General features: G+C 39.5%; 1 protein-coding gene across 1 annotated transcript in view; it reads left to right on the forward strand.

The window, feature by feature from the left end:
* The first annotated feature begins 847 nt into the window (after positions 1–847).
* Positions 848–23,830, forward strand: part of RAB11FIP2 (RAB11 family interacting protein 2) — a 42,518-nt gene continuing 19,535 nt past the window's right edge. The window contains exons 1-3 of the mRNA XM_045803241.2: positions 848–2,048; positions 7,615–8,057; positions 8,776–9,244. Coding sequence (XP_045659197.1) covers positions 1,696–2,048; positions 7,615–8,057; positions 8,776–9,244 — 1,265 coding nt within the window. The 5' untranslated portion in view covers positions 848–1,695. The remainder of the gene's footprint in view (positions 2,049–7,614; positions 8,058–8,775; positions 9,245–23,830) is intronic.

The raw sequence follows: 23,830 nt of genomic DNA on the forward strand, positions 1-23,830 counted from the left end.
TTTCCTTCTTTCAAAAAGCCCCCTCTTTTCCAACAGCACTGGTGTCCATCAGGTTTTGCCCTCAGGCGCAGGTAAGGCAACGCTCTGTAGCCCTTGGTGAAGGAGAATCTTCTCTGGGTTTGGCTTCGGAAGTTGAATAGTCTACCAGACTGTGAGCGCCCAGAGGGTGTCCTAGACACACAGTCTTCTTGCCCCTGAAGAAACTGTGGGTCGGGGAGGGGAAACGACTTGTCCAAGGTCACACAGACTGATGGTGGCAGACGTGGGGTAGGAACCAGATCTTTTGACTCTAGCCCAGTGTCTCTCCCGATCTTTTGATCTTTTTTAAATTCTTGTGTTGGTTTTGGAATGTTTTATCTGGCTTTCCTCTCTTCTTCCATTGGGGGTGGGGGATGTCTTTCCAGTGAATTAGAGAAGAGTGGGTAAGGGGTAGGGGAAAAGTGTGTTTTCGGTCAATGAAGAGGACTGACGCATCCCACCACCATTTATCTAATGCCCGCTCTGTGCCAGACGCCGGACACCAGGGTACAGCCAAACTGTGTGAGTTTCCAAAGATTGAAATCGGGTGTCTCCCTAGATGGGGCAGGCCCGGGCCTTGGTTGCCACCTCTCAGGAGCACTCCGCCGCTCCCCCTGGAGCCCCCCTGCTGGCCTGCGCAGGCCCCCACGTTCCCGGGGCCCAGTGCCCTCCCAGGCCCCAGCAGCTGGCGCGAAACCAAGCGGGAACACCTAGCACCGGGAGGGGAGCTCGCGCCGCGCGCCCCCGGTCGCCACGGCAACCAGGGAGGCGCTGACCCCTGACCCCGCGGCCCCGCCCGGCCCCGCCCCGTCGCGTTCCCGAGATCAACATGGAGAAGGCCAACCCGGAAGTGCCGCCGCCGCCGCTGCCCGCCGGGTGTTAGGAGCAGCCGGCCCAGCGAGGCCGAGCCCGGTGCCCGCCACCCTACCGCCCGCGGCCCGCCGGCGCTGGGACGGCCGCGTCCCCTGCCCCCCGTCCCGCTCCACGGCCAGGCGACCCGCCCCCGCCCCCGCCCGAGAGGAGGAGCCGAGGCGAGGGGGAGGAGGGGGAGGAGGAGGAGGAAGAGGGAGAGGTTTGCTAGAGGGAGCCAGGCCGCGCGAGCCGCCGGCGGTTCGTATTACCGGGGTCGGAAGGAGGAGCCGGGCCGGGCCCGCCGACCAGCGCGGGCGGGCGGGAAGCGCGGAGGAGGCGAGGGCGGCCCGGCCGCGAGGAGGCAGGCGTGGGGCCGGGGGCTGCGAGTTTGGGCGGGCGAGCTCTAGTCGGCCGGGCGGGGGGCGCCCTCCCATCCCCGCAGCCCTCCGCGGGGCCCTGGCGGCCAGGCCTCACCTGTCCACAGGCCAGGGAGCCGCCCGCCGCCGCCCAGGGCCCGTCCCCGCGGCCGGCGGCGCGTGAAGGTGCGGACGCCAGGCGCGGGGGTCCGCGCGGAGGCCTGGGCGGCGCGGCCAGGGAATGGTGGGCCCCTGGGCTTCTGCAGCGGAGAGGGCACCCCCAGAACAGCCGTGCCCCCGGGCTGCCCCAGAGAGGCGCTTGACAGCGAGCCCTGGGGAAGTTGGGCAGCTGTGAGTTTGCCCGTCGCCGTTAAGTGTTCTTAGGATGCAGTGATTAAGGAATTAGGCTCTCCCTCCGGGAGGGGCACTGCCTGCGCTTTGAGAACTCGGTGCAGAGAAAAAGGACAGAATGATGCTGTCCGAGCAAGCCCAAAAGTGGTTTCCTACCCACGTGCAGGTCACAGTGCTCCAAGCCAAAGATCTTAAGCCAAAAGGCAAAAGTGGCACCAATGACACATACACTATAATTCAGCTGGGCAAGGAAAAGTACTCCACCTCTGTAGCTGAGAAAACCCTTGAGCCAGTCTGGAAGGAAGAGGCCTCTTTTGAGCTACCTGGATTGCTGATGCAGGGGAATCCAGAGAAATACATTCTTTTCCTCATAGTTATGCACAGGTCCCTGGTGGGTCTGGATAAGTTTTTAGGGCAGGTGGCAATCAATCTCAATGACATCTTTGAGGACAAACAAAGAAGGAAAACAGAGTAAGTTATGTAATTTATTTTGAATTTGGGGGAGATTATATCTTATTTATAGATATTCTGTTCTTGGAAATTATTTGTATAGTTGAGGCATTGGTTTTTTGGACTGAAATATGACCTAGTTTTAAGCACCATATCTGCACGAATCAGAAGTAAAAATAGCCCTTGTGAAGAAATATTTTTTAAGTGGAGGCATTAATGATCCATTACTCTCTCATTTTTGTTTAAGGTAAGCATCTTAAATAATTGAATATTTTGTGCTGAATTTTAAGTAAACTGACGTTTCACTACTTATAAGAGGACTGGATCACAGTGTTTATCAACTGAAACTTAACATATGTTTAAATTGTTGTGATCATTAAGCATTACAGTTTGCCAGGAAATGGGACATCAGAAAATTAAATCTACCAATATAAGGTCTCATATTGAACTCTGAAGCTGTCAAAAGATAAATTACCAAGTTTAGAGCTCAGTGTTTCATTTCAGCTTTACAAACATAAGTTGGCCTTTATTTTAGCTCAGCCATCTTTCAGGGTCAGTACATCTTGATGGAGTCTAAAGCTGTTAAAAGAAAAAAAATTTAAAAGTGTGTACAAACATTCTTAGCCTTGAATACACGCTAACATTTTTCTGTGAATTTACAATGAATTGGAGTTAGTGTATTACTTCAGAATTAGTTTTGTAAAGCCAGCGTGTTTAGACTATGTTAAATGCTCTCAGATTGGAGACAGTGATTCAGTTCTCTGTGATGAAGTGATTTAATGACATCTTCACTACAAATATGACCTTTGACCTACGGCTTTCAAGCTTAGTATAGATATATTCTCATTTAAAAAAGAATAATATAAATTAGCAGTTGGATATTATGTCTTAAGTTGAAAAATAATATGTTTTCAGAGATAGGTATATTCACCCTTCCTTAAACTTACAATTACTCCGATTTGAGAGAACCTTAAGATTAATGGAATTAATGAGAGAAAAATATAGGTTGAATTTATAAGAGGACTTCAAGTTTCCAAAGCAGCTTTGGTGTTTTTTTCAGTCATAACTGAAATTTATTTGCCCTTTTAAAAACTTTTGATAATGGTAACTTTCTTGAAGTTCTTGTTAATTTCTTGTATTTTAGAGCAAGTGTGTCTTATTACTTTCCGCACATCTTCCTGCAAGTTTCTCTTGATTAGAGTTTTTTCTTTTTATTACATTTTTTTTAAATTAAGACTTCGTGTAAGATTTAATACATGAAGGGTAAAAGGGTAGAGAGATAAGAAGTACTAGGAATGCAAGAGGAAAAATGGTAAATATTTAATTAGGAGATAACAATATTTTAAGAAAAAGGAGAGAAAAGTTTAAAAAAGGTGAAGTTGAATATATACCGATGATTTTTGATGACTGTTACCTACAAAATGGCATTGTTTCCTCTGAGGAGTTCTTCATCAAATTGAAACTGAAAAATGGATAATCACCAAATAATTTTCTTCAAATCACCAATTTTGGATGACACTCTAATATTTCAAGTGTTTTGAATGTAAACTTTTAAGTATATTGTAACTGCAAATTTTATGCTGTGTTGTTTGGTACTTTTTATGTTAATGAGTGACCTATTACAGGCCTTCTCTGAAATCTAAATTTTCCGAGTGAAAGTAGGCCCAACTGTGAACCCAGAGATTCAGAGGGTGAAATGAGCTTTTAAAATTCCTTCTTGTTTTACTCCTTATCTTTGGCAGCATCTGAATGACAGTATATTTGGCCGTAAGCAACAATCTGCTATTGTGGTCTCCTTACGGAAATTCTCTATTGGCTACTATATAAAATTGATTAGAACTTTCAGGGGGAAAATGCTTTTAAATGTTCTCAACAGGACTTGTGATGTTATTGCATGCAAAGTGATTTTCAGATGTTATTAAATCCCATTTTCATTGTGGATAAATGAGGACCACATATTTGATGAGATATCTTTATTGGTAATATTTCTAGTTTTTTAATATATTTAATAGCTTCCTTTTCCAGCACAGCTGTGCATGTGGCACAGAACGAGATGAACTTGAGCCACTGGTGTATTGCAAGAAAGATATTTAATATTCTGCACAGTCCTGAACCTTGTCCGCATATCCCCAAGTGCTTTTTAGAAAACCGGTATGAGTGATGAAGGCTACCAGCTGATTTAGAAGTCCCATGAAACTGCTGGGTGTGACACTTTATACTCTTGACACTGAGGACAAGTATTTACAGCTTGTCTTCCAGTTGTGTCATGATAGGCAAAGAAGTGTGATGGCTAAAACTATTACTTTACTTATTTTTATAATCTGAAAGTAAATGCCTTTTTTTTTTTCTTTTAAAAGGAGAAGGAAAGGGCCTGAGCCAGAACATTTTGAGTGGGGCATGGAAAGAGAACTTCTGTATCTCCCACGTTTATGGGTGTCTGGGTTGGTTCTGGCAGGAGATTTAAGGAAATAATACAGTGTTTAATAATAGAATGGTAAAATCGTTCATGCTGTTATGTAATATCTATTGATTTTTTTACAACAGGAATGGGTGATGTTGACTTTTTCTTTTTTTTTTTAATGCTCATGAAAAGTAATAACAATCTGAGTCCCTAGAGTTAGGTATGACTCAAACACATGCAGATTTTAGGACTTTTGTGTGAGTCTCTGCAGTGCACCTGTGTCCTGGCCTCTGGCACCCTTCCTGCCAATCTTGTCCCGTTTCTGACCACACAGCACCAATTGCTTGGGAATAGTTCCCACATGTGTGGTGGTTTTTGAACATGGACCTGTGCCCACTAAAAATTGAACAGAGGCCATATTCGGTTTAAAAACAGGACTCCAGAGGTGAAAAAAAAAATCAGCATTAATCCACTAAGCCCCAAATGCTGTGTCTTCATTTTATCTTTTTCAAGCCTGGGAAACTAAGTGCTATCTCTGGAATGATTCTTGAAGGTCTCATTAAGATTTCCCCATTATATCACTTTCAAAACAAAGCAGCTAAAGTGATTTGTCATGCCTAAATTTTAAGTTTTATGTATTTGTTAAAAGTTCTTTGCAGTTTTTTTTTTTTTTTTTTGAAGGGTGGGGATAGGCTGGAAAATACACTGTATTTAGAATTTGTCTTCAAATACTGACTTGCTTGATTCTTAAAGCTTACCTGAGTAGTGTTCCCTATCATAAAACAAAAAGGCGCAGCACACACAGAGAATTGTAGCTTGGTGGTGTTAAGAGTATAGTTTTAGAAAAAAATATTCAATAAACATTTACTGAGTGCAGGGCAGACTGCCTTCAAGGAGCTTACCGTTTATCGGGAGAAAACCTTGTGTTGCCTTCCTCCTTGGTTGTCGCTGCCTCCTGATTGAACACAGCATCCCGTAACACATGGCCAGCCCTGCCTTGAACCTTATTAACATATGTGGTTCATCAAATAGTAAAGAACTTCGATTTTCATGCAGATGTTATTCATCAACTTGGATATTTTCCTTATTGACTTTAATCTGACATTGGGATGTTACTTAGCCTTTGTGCCTCAATTCCCTCATCTATGAAAAATGGATGTTAAAAGTAGATGATTGATTTGGTCTTGTTTCTGAAATTCAGTGAGTTTTGGTTACTCTCACCTCCTACCATCTCTTGGGTTATTGGTTTATTTTTTTCTCAGATTTGGGCCTTGATTTGTTATGCTTAGGTATTTTGTTTTTGGTACCCTTCTTGCAAAGTATATTCACTTATTTTGTGTGAAGCCTAGATGTTACGGAATATTTCGCATGTACCAACCATCAGAAGCATTTCTGCCCCATTGAAAATGGCTTTGTTTTCCAGAACTGGGAATTAATAACTGGGTGTACAACCTTGCTTTTCAAGTGCTGAATTTTGTCTTGTTCAAGGTTCTCTATTCCACAGAGTTTATTGCTGTCATTTCTTGTTTCTAGTTCCTGTATCTTCAGATTTCACTCTTTGCTTCAAGGGCTTTTCTCAATGTAGGGTCGTGGGGGTAATGCTTCCTATTATAAAATATTTTATTTTTAAAAAACTGCTTGCTTTGATGTAACTAGATCTTAATTGATTGAATTGCTTCAAATGAATGGAGAAAATGTTTCTCTTGTGTGTTACTTGCTGAGATGGAACTGGTGTGGATGTTGTATGCCAATTTTTTCTCCTACCTGGAAAGACCCATGAACCATCCATCCCACCTGATGGATAGTAAACATAAGCTGTTTCTGGCGTATCTTCCTGGTAACAAGGAGAGAAAGTACTAATGTAAAATTAGATCAGAGTTCCTTTGTAGCTAAGAAAATTTGTCACACTTGATTAGAGCTGTGTTTAAGTAATAACCTGTCTGCAGGTTATGCTTCATTGTTAAGTAATGTGAAAACACTGTAGAAACTCTCGTCTAGGCTTGATTTTGCAATTTTTTTTTCTTCTGCTCTTTTCCCTGTAGAATAACCACTTGTAACAGTGACCACCAGAGACTTTCTCATGGATAAAAATATGAACAAAACCAAAATAAACTTCGCTTCTTACACAGTAGCCCCCTCATATCCACGGGGATACGTTCCAAGACCCCCAGTGGGTGCATGAAACTGTGGCTAGTACCCAATCGTAGGTTTTCTGTGTTTTTCCCTACGTGTACATACCTGTGATAAAGTTTAATTTATAAATTAGGCACAGTAAGAGATCAATAGTATAATAGAACAGTTATATACTGTAATAAAAGTAATGCAAATGTGGTCTATCTTATTGTCCTGTACTCACCCTTCTTGTGATGATGTGAGATGATAAAATACCTCCATATTGAGATGAAGTGGGGTGAATGACGTAGGCTTTGTGACCTCGCATTAGCCTACCACTGACCTTCTGAGGATATGTCAGATGGAGGATCATCTGCTTCCAGAACACGGTTGACCGCTCCTAACTAAAGCCGTGGAAAGCGAAACCGTGGATAAGGGGGACTACTGTAACATCATTTGACAATGGGCAGTGCAATCCAGCAAACCGACTAAAAGCATAAGATGTGGCTTCCAATTAAAATACTTTTTCTTTGGTATTGTTACAGTAGCAATAGTAAATGAAGCAAATAGATTCTAACCGGAAGCATTTACGCTTGCTTTTTCAAAAACTTTACAGGATTTATGACTTTGTCACTTCCTACATTTTCCTCATTTTTTCATATTCAGCGGAAGGCTTTGACCCACTTTATATGAATCTAAATCACATCTTATATAATTTTCACAGTTAGCAAACTATATAATGCAGTGGTCTCCGATGTTAACAAAATTCCTTCAGTAGTTTTTCCAGGAGAAAAACAGGTTAAATATTTAATTATTAAAAATGTGATCATTATTGTATAGTGCTCAAGAGTAGTGTATTGATGAATTCTTTCATAATCTTTATCTTAGTATCTTTTAACATTAACAAATGTTCTTAGGCCACTAGCAACACTTACGTCAGATGGACCCATCATAGCTATTGTGCTTAGATTGCCTTGATGTGTATTAGCTTAACCTAAAAAGCTATTTGTATGTAACAAGCTCATATCCTCTCTTCATGACGTGTTACAACCCGGTTTTTTCCTTCTCTTTAAGGTGGTTTAGATTAGAATCCAAACAAGGAAAAAGAGCCAAAAACAGGGGTGAGATAAAGGTCAATATTCAGTTCATGAGGAACAATATGACAGCAAGTATGTTTGACTTATCAATGAAGGACAAAACAAGATCTCCTTTTGCAAAATTAAAAGATAAGATGAAAGGTAGAAAAAATGATGGGACATTTTCTGATACGTCTTCTGCAATCATTCCAAGTTCTCACATCCCCGATGCCAATACTGAATTTTCAAGTGGTGAAATACAGATGAAATCCAAACCAAAAAAGCCTTTCCTTTTGGGTCCTCAGCGACTCTCTTCAGCACATTCAATGTCTGATTTAACTGGGACCCACCTATCTTCTGAGAAACTGAAGTCTGGCACCATTGGTCAAACACATCCTCTTGGACGGCAGATAGATTCCTTTGGAGCAGTTCCGGAAAGTGGTAAGTGACACTTTCTAATTGTATCCTTAGTGATCCGAACTACCATTTTAAGTTTTAAAGTCTAACTTATAAAGTTAGAAAATAAAAAACGCAATTTCTTGATAGTTTCTAAGTTTAGTCATCAACTCTTCATTGAGTGCCGAGTATGCTCAAAATTGGTAAGTTTGTGAAAGGCAGAACTTGTCTGTATTCAGCATTCTCTTTATATTATTGAATGATAACAGAAATGAGTCCCAGTTGCTTTTCATGGCCTGGTGTCTTTTTTTTTTTTTTTTTAACTACTGTTTCTTTGGTCTTGAAAGCCTGAAGCATAAATAAATCTTCCATTTAATCAGAAAGTTCCTAGAAAAAAAATCTTGTATGTTCAGAAGTAGCGAAGTATATTTAATGCTAATGATGAAAAAAGTCTTTGAGAATTTGTAGCACCATTATGCCCACCAGAACCTCTGGTTTTGACATTATAGTTTGTTTATGTGATTGTTTTTTTCTGAGCTGAGTAAATTACTGATTATCTAGCAATATGCTAATTATTAGCCTATCTACTTGAGACTGCTATACTTTACCATTTTAAGATTGTTTTCCTTGATTATTTTAGAGGTTAATATCTTTAAATAGCTAATTGCTCTCATTCTAAAAGCAGCAGTGTGCACCCAGAATGTGTCAAGTAGTGTGATGTAATGTGTCACTGATTATGTACTAACTACAAAATGGTTTGCAGGAAGTCTCAAATCTCCACACAGAAGAACATTAAGCTTTGATACTTCTAAAATGAACCAACCTGACAGCAGTGTGGATGAAGGTGAATCGTCTTTCGGAAGACAAAATGACCCATTTACAAATGTGACTGCTTCATTACCCCAGAAATTTGCAACACTGCCAAGGAAGAAAAATCCATTTGAAGAAAGCAGTGAATCATGGGACAGCAGCATGAATTTATTTTCAAAATCAGTTGAAGTAAGAAAAGAAAATAAAAGAGAGAAAAGGGAGAAAGTTAGCCTGTTTGAAAGAGTGACTGGAAAAAAAGATAGCCGAAGATCTGATAAACTTAACAATGGGGGATCTGATAGCCCTTGTGACTTGAAATCACCCAATGCATTTAGTGAAAATCGTCAGGACTATTTTGATTATGAGTCAACTAATCCGTTTACAACAAAATTCAGGGCTTCAAATATAATGCCATCTTCAAGGTAAGCCTCACATGGGGGAAGTTGTGCTATTTTGAAAAATATCGTACTTGAAAGTATCAGCTATCCCTTTTAAATACTGGAATGTTTTAAATTCCTTTTATTTGACTTGAACAAAATTCTTATCTTATTTTTATAATTAATTATGGAACCAGGCAACGTTACATACATCTTTGGAATTGAACTTTTTATCTTGGAAGGATAAAAGATTCTTAATCCCTATCCTAGTCTATTTCTACTTCTGTGTGCCAAAAACTCACTGAAACTTATGAAGAGAATGGTATAGCTTTTGATGAGACATGGTGAGAGTGAATCACCACTGGGTGTTAATTCAGGCCAGAAATTAGGTGATATGTTATGTTTCTAGATATTATTTTCCAGGGATTAGTTCACGGGCTCTCTCGAGAGGATTAGTGGACCAATAGCAGCCCGTGGGCTGTTCTTTAAGAAATACTGGCTTAGGTTAAATATTAATGGTTTTCATGGTAGGTGTTAACTACCCTTATCAAATGTCTATTTAGAAGTAGCTTTTATTTGTGAATGTTTACTGGAATTTTGTGACCCTTACGGGTACTAAAATATATCAAAGAGTTTTCTGTATGATGACTTATGGTCATAGGAATACTCACTATCATGATAAAGATTAGATTTTCAAAATCTGAGTTCTTAGTTACATATATAATGGTACTTCTTCCTTAGTACAAGTTAGAAATGTATAACTTTAAATGAGATTATGAATTTTGCACAAGTGAACACTGGAGTAGCTGATTAAAGAAAACTTAAAGAATAAGATGAATTTATTGGAATCCTAAGCAGTTATGGAATAGCAGGGTAGAGTGTTTGCCATGGAATGTAGAAGTTTTCCTCAAGGCAATAACGTAAAGAATAACGACCTGAGTGGGAATCCTGGCGCAGTAGCTCTGTGACCTCTATAAACCTCATCATCTCCATCTTTGAAACAAGGAAAAGAATACCTGCTTGGTAGGATTGGGTGATGATAAATTATAAATCAAGTTCATGGTACAAAGCCAGGACCTAAACAGGGGACCTGTGAATGGTGGCTGTTACCATGTTTTATATACTGTCGTGTCATATTTTATTCAAAAACAGGGCTTTGTTTTGTCCCACCATAAACAAAAAATATAGTATTAACAAGCACCCTTTTAGACGGTGCTCTCCCACCTGTCTTCTGATCTACTAAAGATGCGTTCAGGTGTGCGTTTGACATTTTCCAGGGAAATGTGTATTTCTTTCATTTTCTCTTAGCAGTAAATATTTGCTGTGGCTTTAAAAAGTATTGTTTCATTTTCTTTAGAAACTATATCCAAAAGATACAATTTTATCCTGTGAAATTAATGTTTTATTGAAGAGTCCATAGTTTCGTTAATGCTACTCAGGTATTTTATTTTGGTATTTCACATAGCGTATTCCACATGTTGTCTTAAGTCCTGAATTACAGAGGTAAATAGAAATATATTTGCTTTTTCTCCCTTTTGCTAAACTTTTTTTTCAGGAAGATAATTAAAAACAACTGTCTGAGATAACTTAGCGATTGGGTAATTTATAAAATTTTAGAGTCAAAGAAAAGCAAGAAAAATGGGAAGTGGTAAGAAAATAAAGTTTGTAAATCATGGCAGCATGTAGAAAAATAAGTATCCTCCAACCTTTAATTGCCCTATACTTGGGCTGTTTACATGGATTGCCACGGGTTTTAAAAGTGAGTGTGGCATTTTGCCAGATTTAGGCTTTGTTTGGGTGGCTCGAGTACAAATGCTGTTTCTGCCAAATTAGAGCTATTTCTTGATAAATGCATAAAATACTTGGAAGTGTGTGAAAAACAAGATTTTTACATTTTTAAGTCTTTCTCTTCTTCGTGTTCTTTGGGATGCCAGGATGAGGACAACAACATTCGTAGGTCCCTGGGAAGTTACTCTTCCTCTGTGTGTCGCAAACCGTGTTTGTGGTAAAGACATTTGCAGTTAAAGGGTCGCGCTAATGCATAGTGTTAAAAAGAAGGATTGACTATCAGTCGATCTAGGAAGAGAGGACAGTTCAAAGTTCTGGAAAGCAGCTGATGTTGAGGGGGATTTGGGAGGATACACTCGAGGTCGTTTTGTCTTGACGTAACCGCGTGTTCCTGTTTCTCCTGCCGACATCAGCCGTCAGTTTCAGGAGACATTTTAGATTTCTCGCATTCACATCTCAACCGCATGCACTTTGGAAGCTCCAGACCCCTATCACTAGGACATGTGCTGCGCATTATTTTTTCCAGTAGTGCTAAGTCGATCTCTTTGGAGTCTCGGACTCTTGTGAGTGACGTCTGTGAGAGCGCTGACCGAAGTGAAGGGTAAACTAGGCGGCTGCGGAACGGGATCGCGTTCTTTGTGAGTGAGCCGGCTCACCCGGGATCACAGGTGCAGGGGCGCTGTGCTGTTGCCCTGCAAGTGGATAGGGTGTGATTAAACCTGGAGAATTTTCTTTATTCCGAAAAACTTGAAAGTACTAAGGAAAGCTTTCTTAGAAGTCAGAGTTTTTATTTCTTAGTAAAAAAAAAGTAAAATCCAGCTGAAGAAATCACGTTGTAAACCACAAAAAATACCACCTTTGGGTTCCGTTCTTGGAATAGGTCCTATAATAGTCTTGCGTAAAACCGATAGAAGAAAGGAATTCGGCTTTTTGTTGGGTTACTCCAGCAAAGGGCAGGGTTCTTTGAAACCCTTTGCTGCCCTGCACTTACTAATTCGCAGTTTCTTTCCTCGTACCTGCCCCTCTTGTTTGAAGCCTTGCCTGCTCTTGTAGGGACATAGTTGATCCTCGTGGGGCAGCCTTTTCTTACCTAAGTCTTACTTTTTACCGGCATCCCACTGTTCACTAATACACTGGTCACTGGTCTCCCTCACACCACCAGGAACAACTTGAGGGCAGTGCCTGCATTTCATTCGTCTTTCCACCCTTCATCTCCAGCCTGATGCTTGGTAGGTAGTAGGTGTTAGAAAAAATCATTTTTTGAATCAATGAACATAGGATGGCAGACCGATGTCCTAAAATGTGCTTTTATTCCTTTGGGCTCCGCTTTCAGCCCAGTGTGGGCTGTGAAGATCTTCCGGTACATGGAAAACAGATCCACAATGGCAGATACGTGCCTTTTTATGTGAAACTGAGCATTATTCAGAATCTCAGTGAGTGTCAAAGGGCTCTTGAAATTTAATATTCAGACCCTACATAGCACATTTCTGGAGTTTCTTAAGAACTCTGTGTTAAGTAGGTTATCAGCTGTCAAAAACAACCCCAGATCTCAGTGGCCTATCACAGTCAAAGCATGTTACCCGTTGTCGCCGCCTGATTCACGATGACTGGGAGAGGGAAGTGGGTGTTTTGTCCCGTGCGGTCATTCGGCTCCACGCCGTTATTCAGGAACCCGGCTCCTTCCTTCTTGGGGTGCCACCATTTACCACGCGGCCTCCAGGGTCATGCCGCAGGGGAGAGAGGGTCATGTGTGGCCGTGGTGTGCATCGCCTCTTCAGCTGTCCCCTTGGCCAGAGTCTGTCATGTCTCAGCCCCAGTGCAGCCAGTGAGGAAATCGTCCGGCGATGGACCCAGAAGAAGCTGAGTTGGGTGTGGTGAGGGCACCGCGTTGTTTGTGGTCCACGCCAGTTCTAAAAAGTCCGGATACTGTCTAACGCTGGGCATGCTGCACAGCTCCTACTGCGCATGCGCTGGAAAGTGTAGTTGGAATTCTTGCCATTTTCAGGGAAATGTTTCATCAGTTTATGATTGGTATTGAGTTGTTTGTGTCTCCAAAGGGCAGCTTCTCTTGCCTTTTAATTGTAAATCGCAGGTAGTTTGGCGTCATCAGTATCAACTAACGGGTTGTGTGGTTAGCCCCTCAGTTTGTAAAGGGATGCTTGTTTGCATCAGCAGTTACATAATTTTCCAAAAACAAAAAATCCCTGTTTGTTATGCCATTTTTAATAATATGTTCACAGCCATTTCTTCTTGAACACCAGGTAGCCTTCCAGTGGAAAGTGGAAATGGTGGGTGTGTTCAGCCAACAGGATGTCCTTTTTTTTTTTTTCTTTTCTTTTTTTTCTTTTTTAAACCAAGACACAGCTAGACCCTTAGCTAGGTGGGAACAGGTGTCGAAGTTCTGGCTTATTGAAGACTTAGCGGAAGAGATGTCTCCCACGTCCAGGTCTGGTCCGTGAAAACGTCCTATGCAGTCATCTGTATGGCCTCTCTTCTTCCGTACCTTAGGGGTTGGCAAACAAGGCTGGGTGCCCAAATCTGGCTTGCTGCCTGTGTTTGTAAATAAGGTTGCAGCTGCGCACAGCCTAGCCACTGGTCTGTGGTTACTTTTGTGCTATAGTGGTAGAGTTGAGTCGTTGTAACAGAGACTGTGTGGCCTGCAAAGTTCACTGAAATAGTTTGCTGAGCCACAGGCTGGCTGAATGGAGATCTTTGAGAAGGGCAGAACGGTCAGACAGGGGCAGCCTGGGTCCCTGAGTGCATGTGGAAGGCCACCTAACCACGCATAACTGATTAAACCTTATCTGAATGAGACATCCTGAGAGTATTAAGTGACCTGCGGTTTTTGCATGTATTTATCACAACGCTTAGCATTATTATTACTTAGTATTTAGGGCACAAGAGCCGTGGTAACTTTAGTCTGTTTGAAAAGCCTAGTTTAAGTTCAAAAATGTTTAAGAACCACTGATTTGTAACACCAAATCCAAACTCTTCTAACTTTTAAGGCTTACTGTACTTGAGGTTTTTCTTGATTCTCCAACTTTTCTTTTAACTATTCCGTATTTCTCTGTTCTAGGTAAGTTAATTTCCTTACCTCTCTCGTCCAAGGCCCTTGTAAGCCTTGCTGTACCCATTCCTTGGCTCAGTCCTGGAATGCACTCTTAACTCATTTGAGTGTGCTGAGCCTGTCCTGGAGGCTAAAAACTCTTTAATTCTTTCTTGATTTAAGACCATGGTGTTTCCCTTTGGATTTCTGCTGATATAGAACAGAGCTGCTCTAGGATATCTCTTGTGTCTGGGTCTTAGTCTTCCTTACGAAGCTATCTAAGCTTCTTAGTAGCTATGCTGAATCTTGTTTTGTGGGTGCCCCACAGCACCTGGATGAGTGCGTGTCCTCAGTGCTGATCCAGCGGCTCCTGGGGATTTCTTTTCAACTACAATTTGTTGGGTTCTATCTCAGACCGAATTAGAATCTTTAGTGTGAATGGGCCCTGAAATGAAAAACGACATTTTAAAAACTTCCCACTGATTCTCAGTCAGGTTTAAAAATCACTGATCTCACTTTCATCATGTATTTCGTAAGACTTAAGTAAGTACTAATTGATGACTAGACATCTGGAGCTCTGTTGGTAAACTCATAGTTGAATAGATGACTTAGTCACATTCGCTTTGCTCACAGGGCCCTAAGTAGGGTGGAAGCTGCAGTAGGGAGGTCAGCCAGACTAAAATGGGTGTGGAGAGGAGTATAAGATTTGGCTGAATAGCTAAGAAACATCTATATTATGCTAGGCATTGAGGACCAGACAGAACTGCTGAGTATTTAATACTTGTGGCATCTGTGGGTGAATTGTTTCTCAAAGTTCAGGTAAAACCTAGACATCAGCAGTGAGAACACTTAGAAAATATGCTGTGTTTATACGCTACCTATCATAACTTGAAGAGAAACTCTGTGATGTGTGTTCTTCTGAGGCTCCACGAGAAAGTTCACGATTGGAGAACTGCCCCCAGTCAAGAGAATTCATTAGCACAAGGAGAAAGTTCGTTGTGTATGTCTTATTCTGAAATGTAAAAAATATATATATAGTCAAAAATATAAGCATACTCTGTATGAAGAGTTGATGTTTGATTTTAGAAAGGAAACTCATTGGAGAGCAAGAACTAATGGGAGGTATTTTTACCAGAGAATTTTGATTTGGGAATATTCTTCTTATGTGACTCATACAAAGAACATGCTTTCCCTTCGTTATTTTTTGCCTTATTGTGGTGAATACCATATAGCAAACTCCTAGTTGTTCTATGTTAACTTAATGGTATGTCTTGTAATACCGTTCCTGGTGTTACTGATTTTATTAGAGCATATATGCATATATTTCCATTTACAGTGTTTACTGTGGAAAAAATCTGCTTGTTGCTTAGCTGGTGAAACAGTTACTTTTTAGGACAGTACAGAAATAGTGTCTAAGATCAAGAACTGCTATCTATCACTAATATTTTATAATTTTGCGTGACAGTATGCCTTTTACTTTTGGGATCAGGTTGACCTACTTCCCTTTTTCCCTTTGTCCTTTCTTTTCTTAACTCATCAATTCCTATCTATGGTTGTATCATATTTTTCTTAGAAGCTACAAAATATTGGTTATCTAGAATGTATATTTAAATGTGTTTCTACTTTTACAGATCACCGTAGGCTTATAAGCATGTAGTCATTATTATGAAATTATATAAGGTGTCCATGAAGAAAAGACTGTTTACTGTAGGCCTACATTTTGATTTTAGAAAGTTGGAGTAAACCAGTGTTCCAAAAGAAATGATCCTGTTCATAGTTTTAAAACCTTCATTTTTATAACGCTCTGTATGGACCCTTTCTTTTTCTTTTTTTCCCCTGTGTGAATTTAAAGCTTAGTCTCTGGCATAATAAACCTTAACATGTACAAGGTTTATTTTAATAGCAGTATTTATTTTTTGTTCATATTTGTCTAATATTAAAGATAATTTTGCCTCTCATTCATGGCAGGCTATAAATCTTTTTACACAGCTGAAAATTTGTGGCCTCATTTACAAGACAGAAAACAAAAACTTTTGAGATGATTTTTAGAGCCATTAATCCATTAGTGTCCAGGGACTTGCAGAATGTATCCAATGAAACAGTGACTAGGAACATGAAATATGCAATATGATTAGTTCCCTTAACACTAACTAGAACTTTTATGCTAAACTCCCCAGATACTACTTGAAACTTTTTTACCCTTTGTCATCCTAATACTCATTATAATAGCTCTCATTAATTGGTACATCTCCCAATGGGTTAATTTGCAGATACCAACCATGCCATCCTTTTGCTAACTCACTAATGCAAATTGATATTTATAGACTTCAAAATTGAAAACAAAAAAAGCTCTGTAACAAAAAAAGACAAAACTTTGCTAAGTTGTTGTTGTTGTTATTATTATTATTTTGAGTTGAGAGATTGAGATACAGAGAGATTTTGTGAGAGAAGAAAATCAGCCAAAAAAATCCACAAAAACTACTGTAGGCTAATAAACTGATGTGAAAATTTCTCAATTTACAGCACTTGACAGGTGCTAAAAGAAAAGCATCTTTAATTTTAATGTGTTGTTAGGACCTCTTTAGAGAGACTGTACAAGTTATTAACAAGGTCCTCTGAGACAGGAGACGGGTAATTAACAAGACCTATGGAGATATAGTTTAGGTAATTAACGAGCTCTTAGGCACTGGACACAGGATAACACAATGAGTCCAATAGTTAAAGAGAACAGGTTGTTATGATATGATCAAATACAAGATATAGTATGTAAGTCCTCCTGAGGTTTCTGATAGGAAAGTATTAAGATTATATTCCAGTGACCCCAGTGCAAATCAATATGTAGATTTTAACTTTTAAGGTAGAATTTGAGAAAATTAGTTCTTTGTCAAACTGACAAGCTTGTTACATGTAGATTAATAATCTTTGTTAATTGCCATTAATGAACTTATATATTTTGAGAACAATACATTGGAAAGACATAAATTATATGAATCTAAATTATTTTAGACATTTGTTGTTGTGGTTCTTTTTCACTGGTGGCCTGTTGGCTAAAATTATCTATTCCAAATTGACCATACTTTCCTTATCCCCTTTAAAAAAGCTGTCGGGATCTAGGCCAGAGAGGAGGCTGTTCCTCACCAGTGTAGTTTTTATGTGATAAGCACAACTCCACTCATGCTCTTATGGTATTTTCTAGTTTGAGACTTGATATTCCCAATTTCACACATTTGGCATAGTTATTTCCTGCATAAATTTAAAATTGTTGGGGTACGAATTGAGTTTTGGTTCAGAAAACTCCCACAGTCAGGAGACCTTTATTTTAAACATACTATACTTTGAAGATTAAGAATTAAAAGAAAGCCCTTGCAGGTCTCCTGATTCATTCCATTGCCTCCTCCGTGTGACTACTCCAGTCCTTCCAGATGATTTTTTCTGCATTTCAGATCTGATAATCAAATGACACTTTTATTTGCATTATTTTTGGAATATTTACTATATGAGAAAATCAGAGGTTTATTAGGATATAAATTCCTGCTCTTAGTGTTCATAGAAACGGGCATGTAAATATTAGGTCACCATTCCATGCTAAGGACTGGACATTGTAGAGGCACTGGGGAACCATGAAGATTTTTAAGTTAGGTTGTGATATGATGAGAGTAGCCTCTTAGATAGCCCTGTAGGGTGGGGGAGTCTGGTGGGGACAGGAATGGGAAGGGGGAGGACTTGGGGCAGGAAAACTAGTTAGAAAGTTAGTATGGTTGTGAAGGTGAAAGTTGATGGAGGTTAGTTGGCAGTGAGGATGGAAAAGAAGGGAACATCTTGGAGATGTGTTCCTTTTGTATGCGGAGGTCGGGATGGTGGAGGATCGGTAAAGGAGAAGAAACAACACGGATTATTCCAATGATCTGTCTTTAATCAGTGTGTTAAATTTGGTGAAACACAGCATTGTAAAAACTGTACAGACGGTCCCCCACTTAACTACCGTTCAACTTAAAATTTTCAGCTTTACGATGGTGGTAAAGTGATAGGCATTCAGTAGAAACCATACTTCAGAATTTTGAATTTTGATCTTTTCCCGGGCCTGGGATCTGCCATGGGATTCTCCCCTGTGAGGCGGGGCAGCAGCGGCATCCGCAGCTTGCAGTCAGCCACGTGATCGCAGGGCAGCCCACTTAAGAACCATTCTGTACCCATCCAGCCATCTTGTTTTTCACTTTCAGTACAGTACTCAATAAACTACGTGAGATAGTCACCACTTTGTTATAAAATAGGTTTTGCATTAGGTGATTTTGCCCAATTATAGCCTAATGTAAGTGTTCTGAGCACCTGTAAGATAGACTAGGCTCAGCAATGATGTTTGGTAGATTAGGGGTATTAAATGCATTTTCATTTTACAGTATTTTCAATTTACAATGGGTTTATTGAGATGTAACCCCATTGTGAGTCAAGGAAGATCTATATTAACAACGTCAGGCCTGTTGTCTTTAAATCAAAGTTGACAGTTTAGTTTTGATGGAGAGGTTTGAGTTTTGTTTTTTGTTGTTGTTTTTTTTTAAATGAGGTGCTGTCTTGTTTATTTTAGAACTTTGTTTTAGAGATAGAAATTATGTGTTTTGAGTTGTTGAAGACAAGCAAGTTAGAATCAGCACACTAATTACAGTTCTTGAGAGTTTGTTTTTGAATACTGAAACACACTTGGCTTCTTTGAACACAACAGTGCAAATTTCTGTAATTGCTTATGGATTTAATGCATTAGAATTGTAATTACTATATGTATTTCTCTCCAGCGGTTTTGGCTTTACCAAATCTTGCCCCTGTCGGACCCCTTTTGTTAGTTTCGCACAAGAGAATAACTTCTGTTTCTTTTATATTTAGCCCTACTTCTGTGAACTCTACTTTTCCTTCTACGTTTAGGACACTTCCTTTTGGGCCACTGTGACTACATTATCACCTGTGGTTACTTTTTGCCATAACAATAAAGCTTTAACTTTTGAAATACGTGTATTGTTTCTGTATTGTAATAAATGGTCGTCGTGGTGCCTGTGGCAGGGGTGTTCTAAACAGCTGCTGCCGATAGAAAACAAAGCAACTAATTTGATTATGGAATGATTTTCCTTTTACACCTTTAACTAGTTTCTAAGAATATTGAGATCCAGACATTTGACATTTGTCTCTGTGAACTTAACGTTTTAAGGATATATTATTGTCTTTGATTTGATGTGTTAAATATATTATAGTATTACCATATAACATAATTATAAATATTAAATATTAAAATGTGATCTAGAAATATGCATATTAAATATAATGTATTATAGATCAGGTATTTTATGTATTTATTTTAACCTTAGAAATCTTTCTGACAAAAGTGCTAATACCACTTAAATAGCAGTTACGTGACTCAGAATGGCCTAGAGTAAAGCTTAATTCGAATTGCCAGTTTTTAAAATTTGTTTTAACAGACATGTATGTGAAGCTCTACCAGGGCTGGGGTGGGTGGCTTGAAGATAGAGTTCATAGAGGACTAAAGTTCCCATAGCTACGCAAGCTAGGGAGAGGAGCATGTAAGCAGTGACCCATATTGCAGGCAGAACGAACTGTGTTGAACAGAGTTTACTGTAGAAAAGGTAAAGGAACACTTTGCTAGAAATTGGGAAATGCTACTTCAAGGAAGAGGCCTTTGAGCTTGTTCTGGACCATCGAAGATGATTTTATAAGTTGAGGAATGATTGGATAGATTGATATTTCAGTAAATAGCAAGAAAGCTTATTTTAAGAAATTGCAAGATGCACTTTGAAGGAATATTTTATAAATAATGACTATATACTCTTGTATCATTAGCTCTTTACTCACTACTTGGTAATTCTACCATTTCTTTTTTATTTGGAGTCATGGAGCTGTACTCCATGTCTGGTGGTTCCTGAGGAAGTATGTTTGCTCCTTCAGGCTACCAACGAGCCAATTAGTGAGTGCCCTGCAGGGGCTCTGCATTAGGTATAATGACCTCTTTGTTACGGATCGTGGAGTGGGAATGGGGGTGTTCAGGTTAATCACATATTTTGTTGACTAGAGGTATACAGTATATTTTGGTTCATACAGATTTTTTCATTTTCGAAGAAGTTAAAATGCCCCAAATAAATGAAAAATGGAAATCACACTGAACATCATTTAATACTTGATGCAGAATATATATTTGATTACTTTCTTCCACTCAAAGATGTTATAATATAACACGAAAATATAAATATAGTAATAGTAGCCTATTTCTAAAGGAAGTATAGGATAGGTATTGAGTTCAAATTTTGGACTCAGGTCTGGACTTGAGTCTGTTGAATAGTTATCTGTATGACCTTATTTAACCTTTCTAAGCCTCATTTTTTTCAACTGTAAAATGGGATAACAGCCTTGGTAACCTTGGTGTTCGAGAAGAGATGAAACAGTGTCGAGCCCATGAAGTGCGGAGGGTGATTTGGCACAGGGTGAACCCGGAGACGGCAGCTCTCGCTAAGACCTTGCTGCACAGCGTCTTACAGACCATGTAATATTTCCTTTAAATACGTTAAATTATTTCCAAGTAATAATGTATTCTCAACTTAAAGTAGAATTTAGGAGCTCATGTTTCTCACTGACCGGTAGAGGATATGTACATTTGGCAGCAAACAATAAACTTGATAGTTTTTCTAGTTTCTTTCAAGATGTATGTTCAATAATAATCTTTGATAAACTAAACCACACTGAGATTAAGTAAAATATTTCCTGTATTAAGTAGAAAATTTGTTTTATTGCTCTACAAGGCAAAGGTATTATAATCAATATTGCTATAAAATCCTGCGTTCAGAAATTCTTGCGTAGCGCTAGTAAGGGTAGACGGCTAAGTTTTAGCTTTTCCTTAAATCATGATGAAAATTTTCTAAACTCACATGACTGAGCTTAGACTAAATTGTTAAAAAAGACAGTTAAAACCATCATTAGAAGAAGGATGAATGCTACTTCTGGAAGACTCCTCAGAACATTCCAGAGTCCTCTTTGGGAAAAAGGTGTCTGCCTTAGGAAATTCACACAGGCACTAGTGTATCCCTTCTAACCAAGATTTGAAGGTGGGCTCTTTCTTTCATTTCTTTGTTAGGGAGAGTGCCGCCTTTTCTCTCTGGTTTTCACCAAGAATATAAGATTCTGCTTGAGGAGTCCCTGGACTCAAGGTTCTGTAATATGCCTGAAATAATATTAATTACATTTTTAATATTCTGTCATTCCAGTTTTAAAAAATATTCCTCACTTGAGAGAAAATATACTTACAACCAAAATTTAAATGTAAGGTGTTTTTGTATTGCTATCAGTTTATTTTATGGAATAATAGGGATGGGTAGAGTCTTATAATGTCACCTTTTGTGCCTTTTATCTTTAGAATACAAGGAGACAGTATGTATTAGGGTGACATTCTAAAAAAAGATGTTGGTTTTAGGACTTGATAATAAGGTATGGCCATTGCTCTCCTGTCTCGTATAAGAATTCTGTTAATATTGAGAAACAGAGATGCATCAGGCCATGTCTCTGTCTTTAGATCACAGGCAGGTAGATACAAAATATGTAATTAATTGTCCTAATTGGTGATGCAGTTAGTAAATGCTCAGAGAGCTAAAAATGACAGGAGATTAAATGGGTAAGGTCAGGCAGTCTAGGCGTCATGGAAAAGGTAGAATTGGCAGAGTCTCAAAGGATGAATCTATGAAGAGAGAGAGGAAAGTGCTTTTATGAATGGAGATTAAAATGAGACCAGGCAGTGCGTTAAAAATGCGTGTTTTAAGTGGCCATCTAGGACCCCAGCCTTCCTGAAATTGTTAAGGTCGGAGGTAGTAGTGGAAATTGGACCTTGTTAATGGGAACTTAGCACACCAGAATGAAGAATTTGCACCTAATTCTATAATAAGTATAAAGATATTTTGGCCTCTGAATGATATGATGGAAAACCAATTTTGGGGACACCCAGAGAACAGTGATTTAGGTAATACATACATAGTATGGGCCTGAATAGGAAGGAGACACTCAACAAAATCGAAGAAAGATGCCAGTGAGACCTTGTTTCTAAGTGTGATTTTTAGATTTCAGAATAAAAACTGTTTGCGGTGAAAAGTAATTTTACTTATATAGCTTGTAGGAACAGGACAATGGAGAAGTTACTGTGGCAGCAGAAATTTGCAAATATGACAAGGTATACTCTAAAAAAATGAGTGGATGCCTGTGTTTAAAATATTCTTAGTTTTTTAAAAATAAAGAGCCATTCAGAAAAAAGCTGGCTGACGATACAGTATAATGTGCAATTTCCAATAAAATCATTACAAAGCAATATATTCTTTTCCAGCAAAATTTTATAATTTCTTGGCTCTGTGAAACCAGCTTGATCATCAAGAATGGGTTTTAAGGCTGGTCTTCTCAGCTAAGGGCGTAGAGTGGCCAGAAATCTCCCAGTCACCCCAGCAGCTCTGCTTCCAAGGAGTATGCACAGGAGTCTGGTGTTTGTGTCACCTAATGGAGGGGCCCCGATAAGTCTGGCTGCCTTGGGAGCCCCTCCCTGAAGGCTCAGCAGAGATGACGGGCTGGGGAAGCAGGTGCTTTCTGGTCAGGGGCCTCATTGCAGGCTGTTCTTGAACATCTGAGGCCTTCCTGGTGACCAGAGTGCACCATGGCTTCCTCTCCAGAACTTGGCTTTATCCCAGGTACAGAGCCAGCTTGGAGTGCTCTTGGCCCAGGATTTTGTGGGCTCTCTGGCCTTCTTTACCTTGGCCGAAGGGACCCGGGGCCAACTTGCCTTGCTCGCCCCTCTTGGAGGAGTTCCCTGTGCCCAGGTTGTCCTCGGCCTTCAGCCTCTCACAGGAAAGGGCTGATTGAGGTGCTTGGGTTGGCCTTGATCACACAAGCCATAGGGCTTCTGTTTGGAAATTTGGGAATGTATTTAAAATAATTATTTCATTTCTTCACCAGGAGAAAATGGTAAGTCAAACTGGATTGAATATGATATTCTTGATGGAATATGCCTTAACTTCATAGATCTCTTCAAGTCGTCAAGTTTTAGGGCTTCTTCAGTGACATAGTCATTCCTATTCATGACTCTGAATTTGCTGTCCATGATCTCTGGTGTCATTGACCACGATTTTTAATTGTCTTGCCTACGAGATCTCATGAAAGACATCCTGTGAGAATATTAATAAGTAAATTACAGTTAATCCCCATAGACATTTATGTGTTAGGTTTTGTTTTGCCATTCAGGTATTCAGTGTGTGTGCCCAGTCCCAGGAGAGAGAATGTAGTATTTTAATTTATTATATCATCAATTTGATTTGTGCTGACTTTTTTTTTTCTTTTCCTAAAAAGAAGGAAGAAGCAATATTGAGTTGTACCTTGTCTCTTAAGCCGTTTTGCACGTGTAATAAAACTGAAATATGTTACAGGTTGTGTTTGTTAGTGGGATCTGTCTTTGGACACTTTATTTTTTAGGGCTTTTATAAAGAGGCTCGTTAAAGAACATTTCTTTAAACTCCTTTAACATAGAGCTTTTGTGGAATAAATGTTTTCAGGATTTACCAGAAAAATCTCAGATTAATCTGTATTGTGGTCAAATAACCTTAACTGGTAGACCTGGTTGGTAAACTGGATAAACTGGCTAGTTGAATTGATTTGAAACTTATTTCAATTCATATTAGCAGTTGTAAATATCAGAATAATTCTTCCTGTCTTAAAAAGAACTGAAAAACATTTCATTAATACACTATAAGGTGTAGACAGAATTAATCTTTGTTACT

Source organism: Ursus americanus, chromosome 6, assembly GCF_024610735.1.
Source record: "Ursus americanus isolate L20-20 chromosome 6, mUrsAme1.1.p, whole genome shotgun sequence".
NCBI classification, from domain to species: Eukaryota; Metazoa; Chordata; class Mammalia; order Carnivora; family Ursidae; genus Ursus; species Ursus americanus.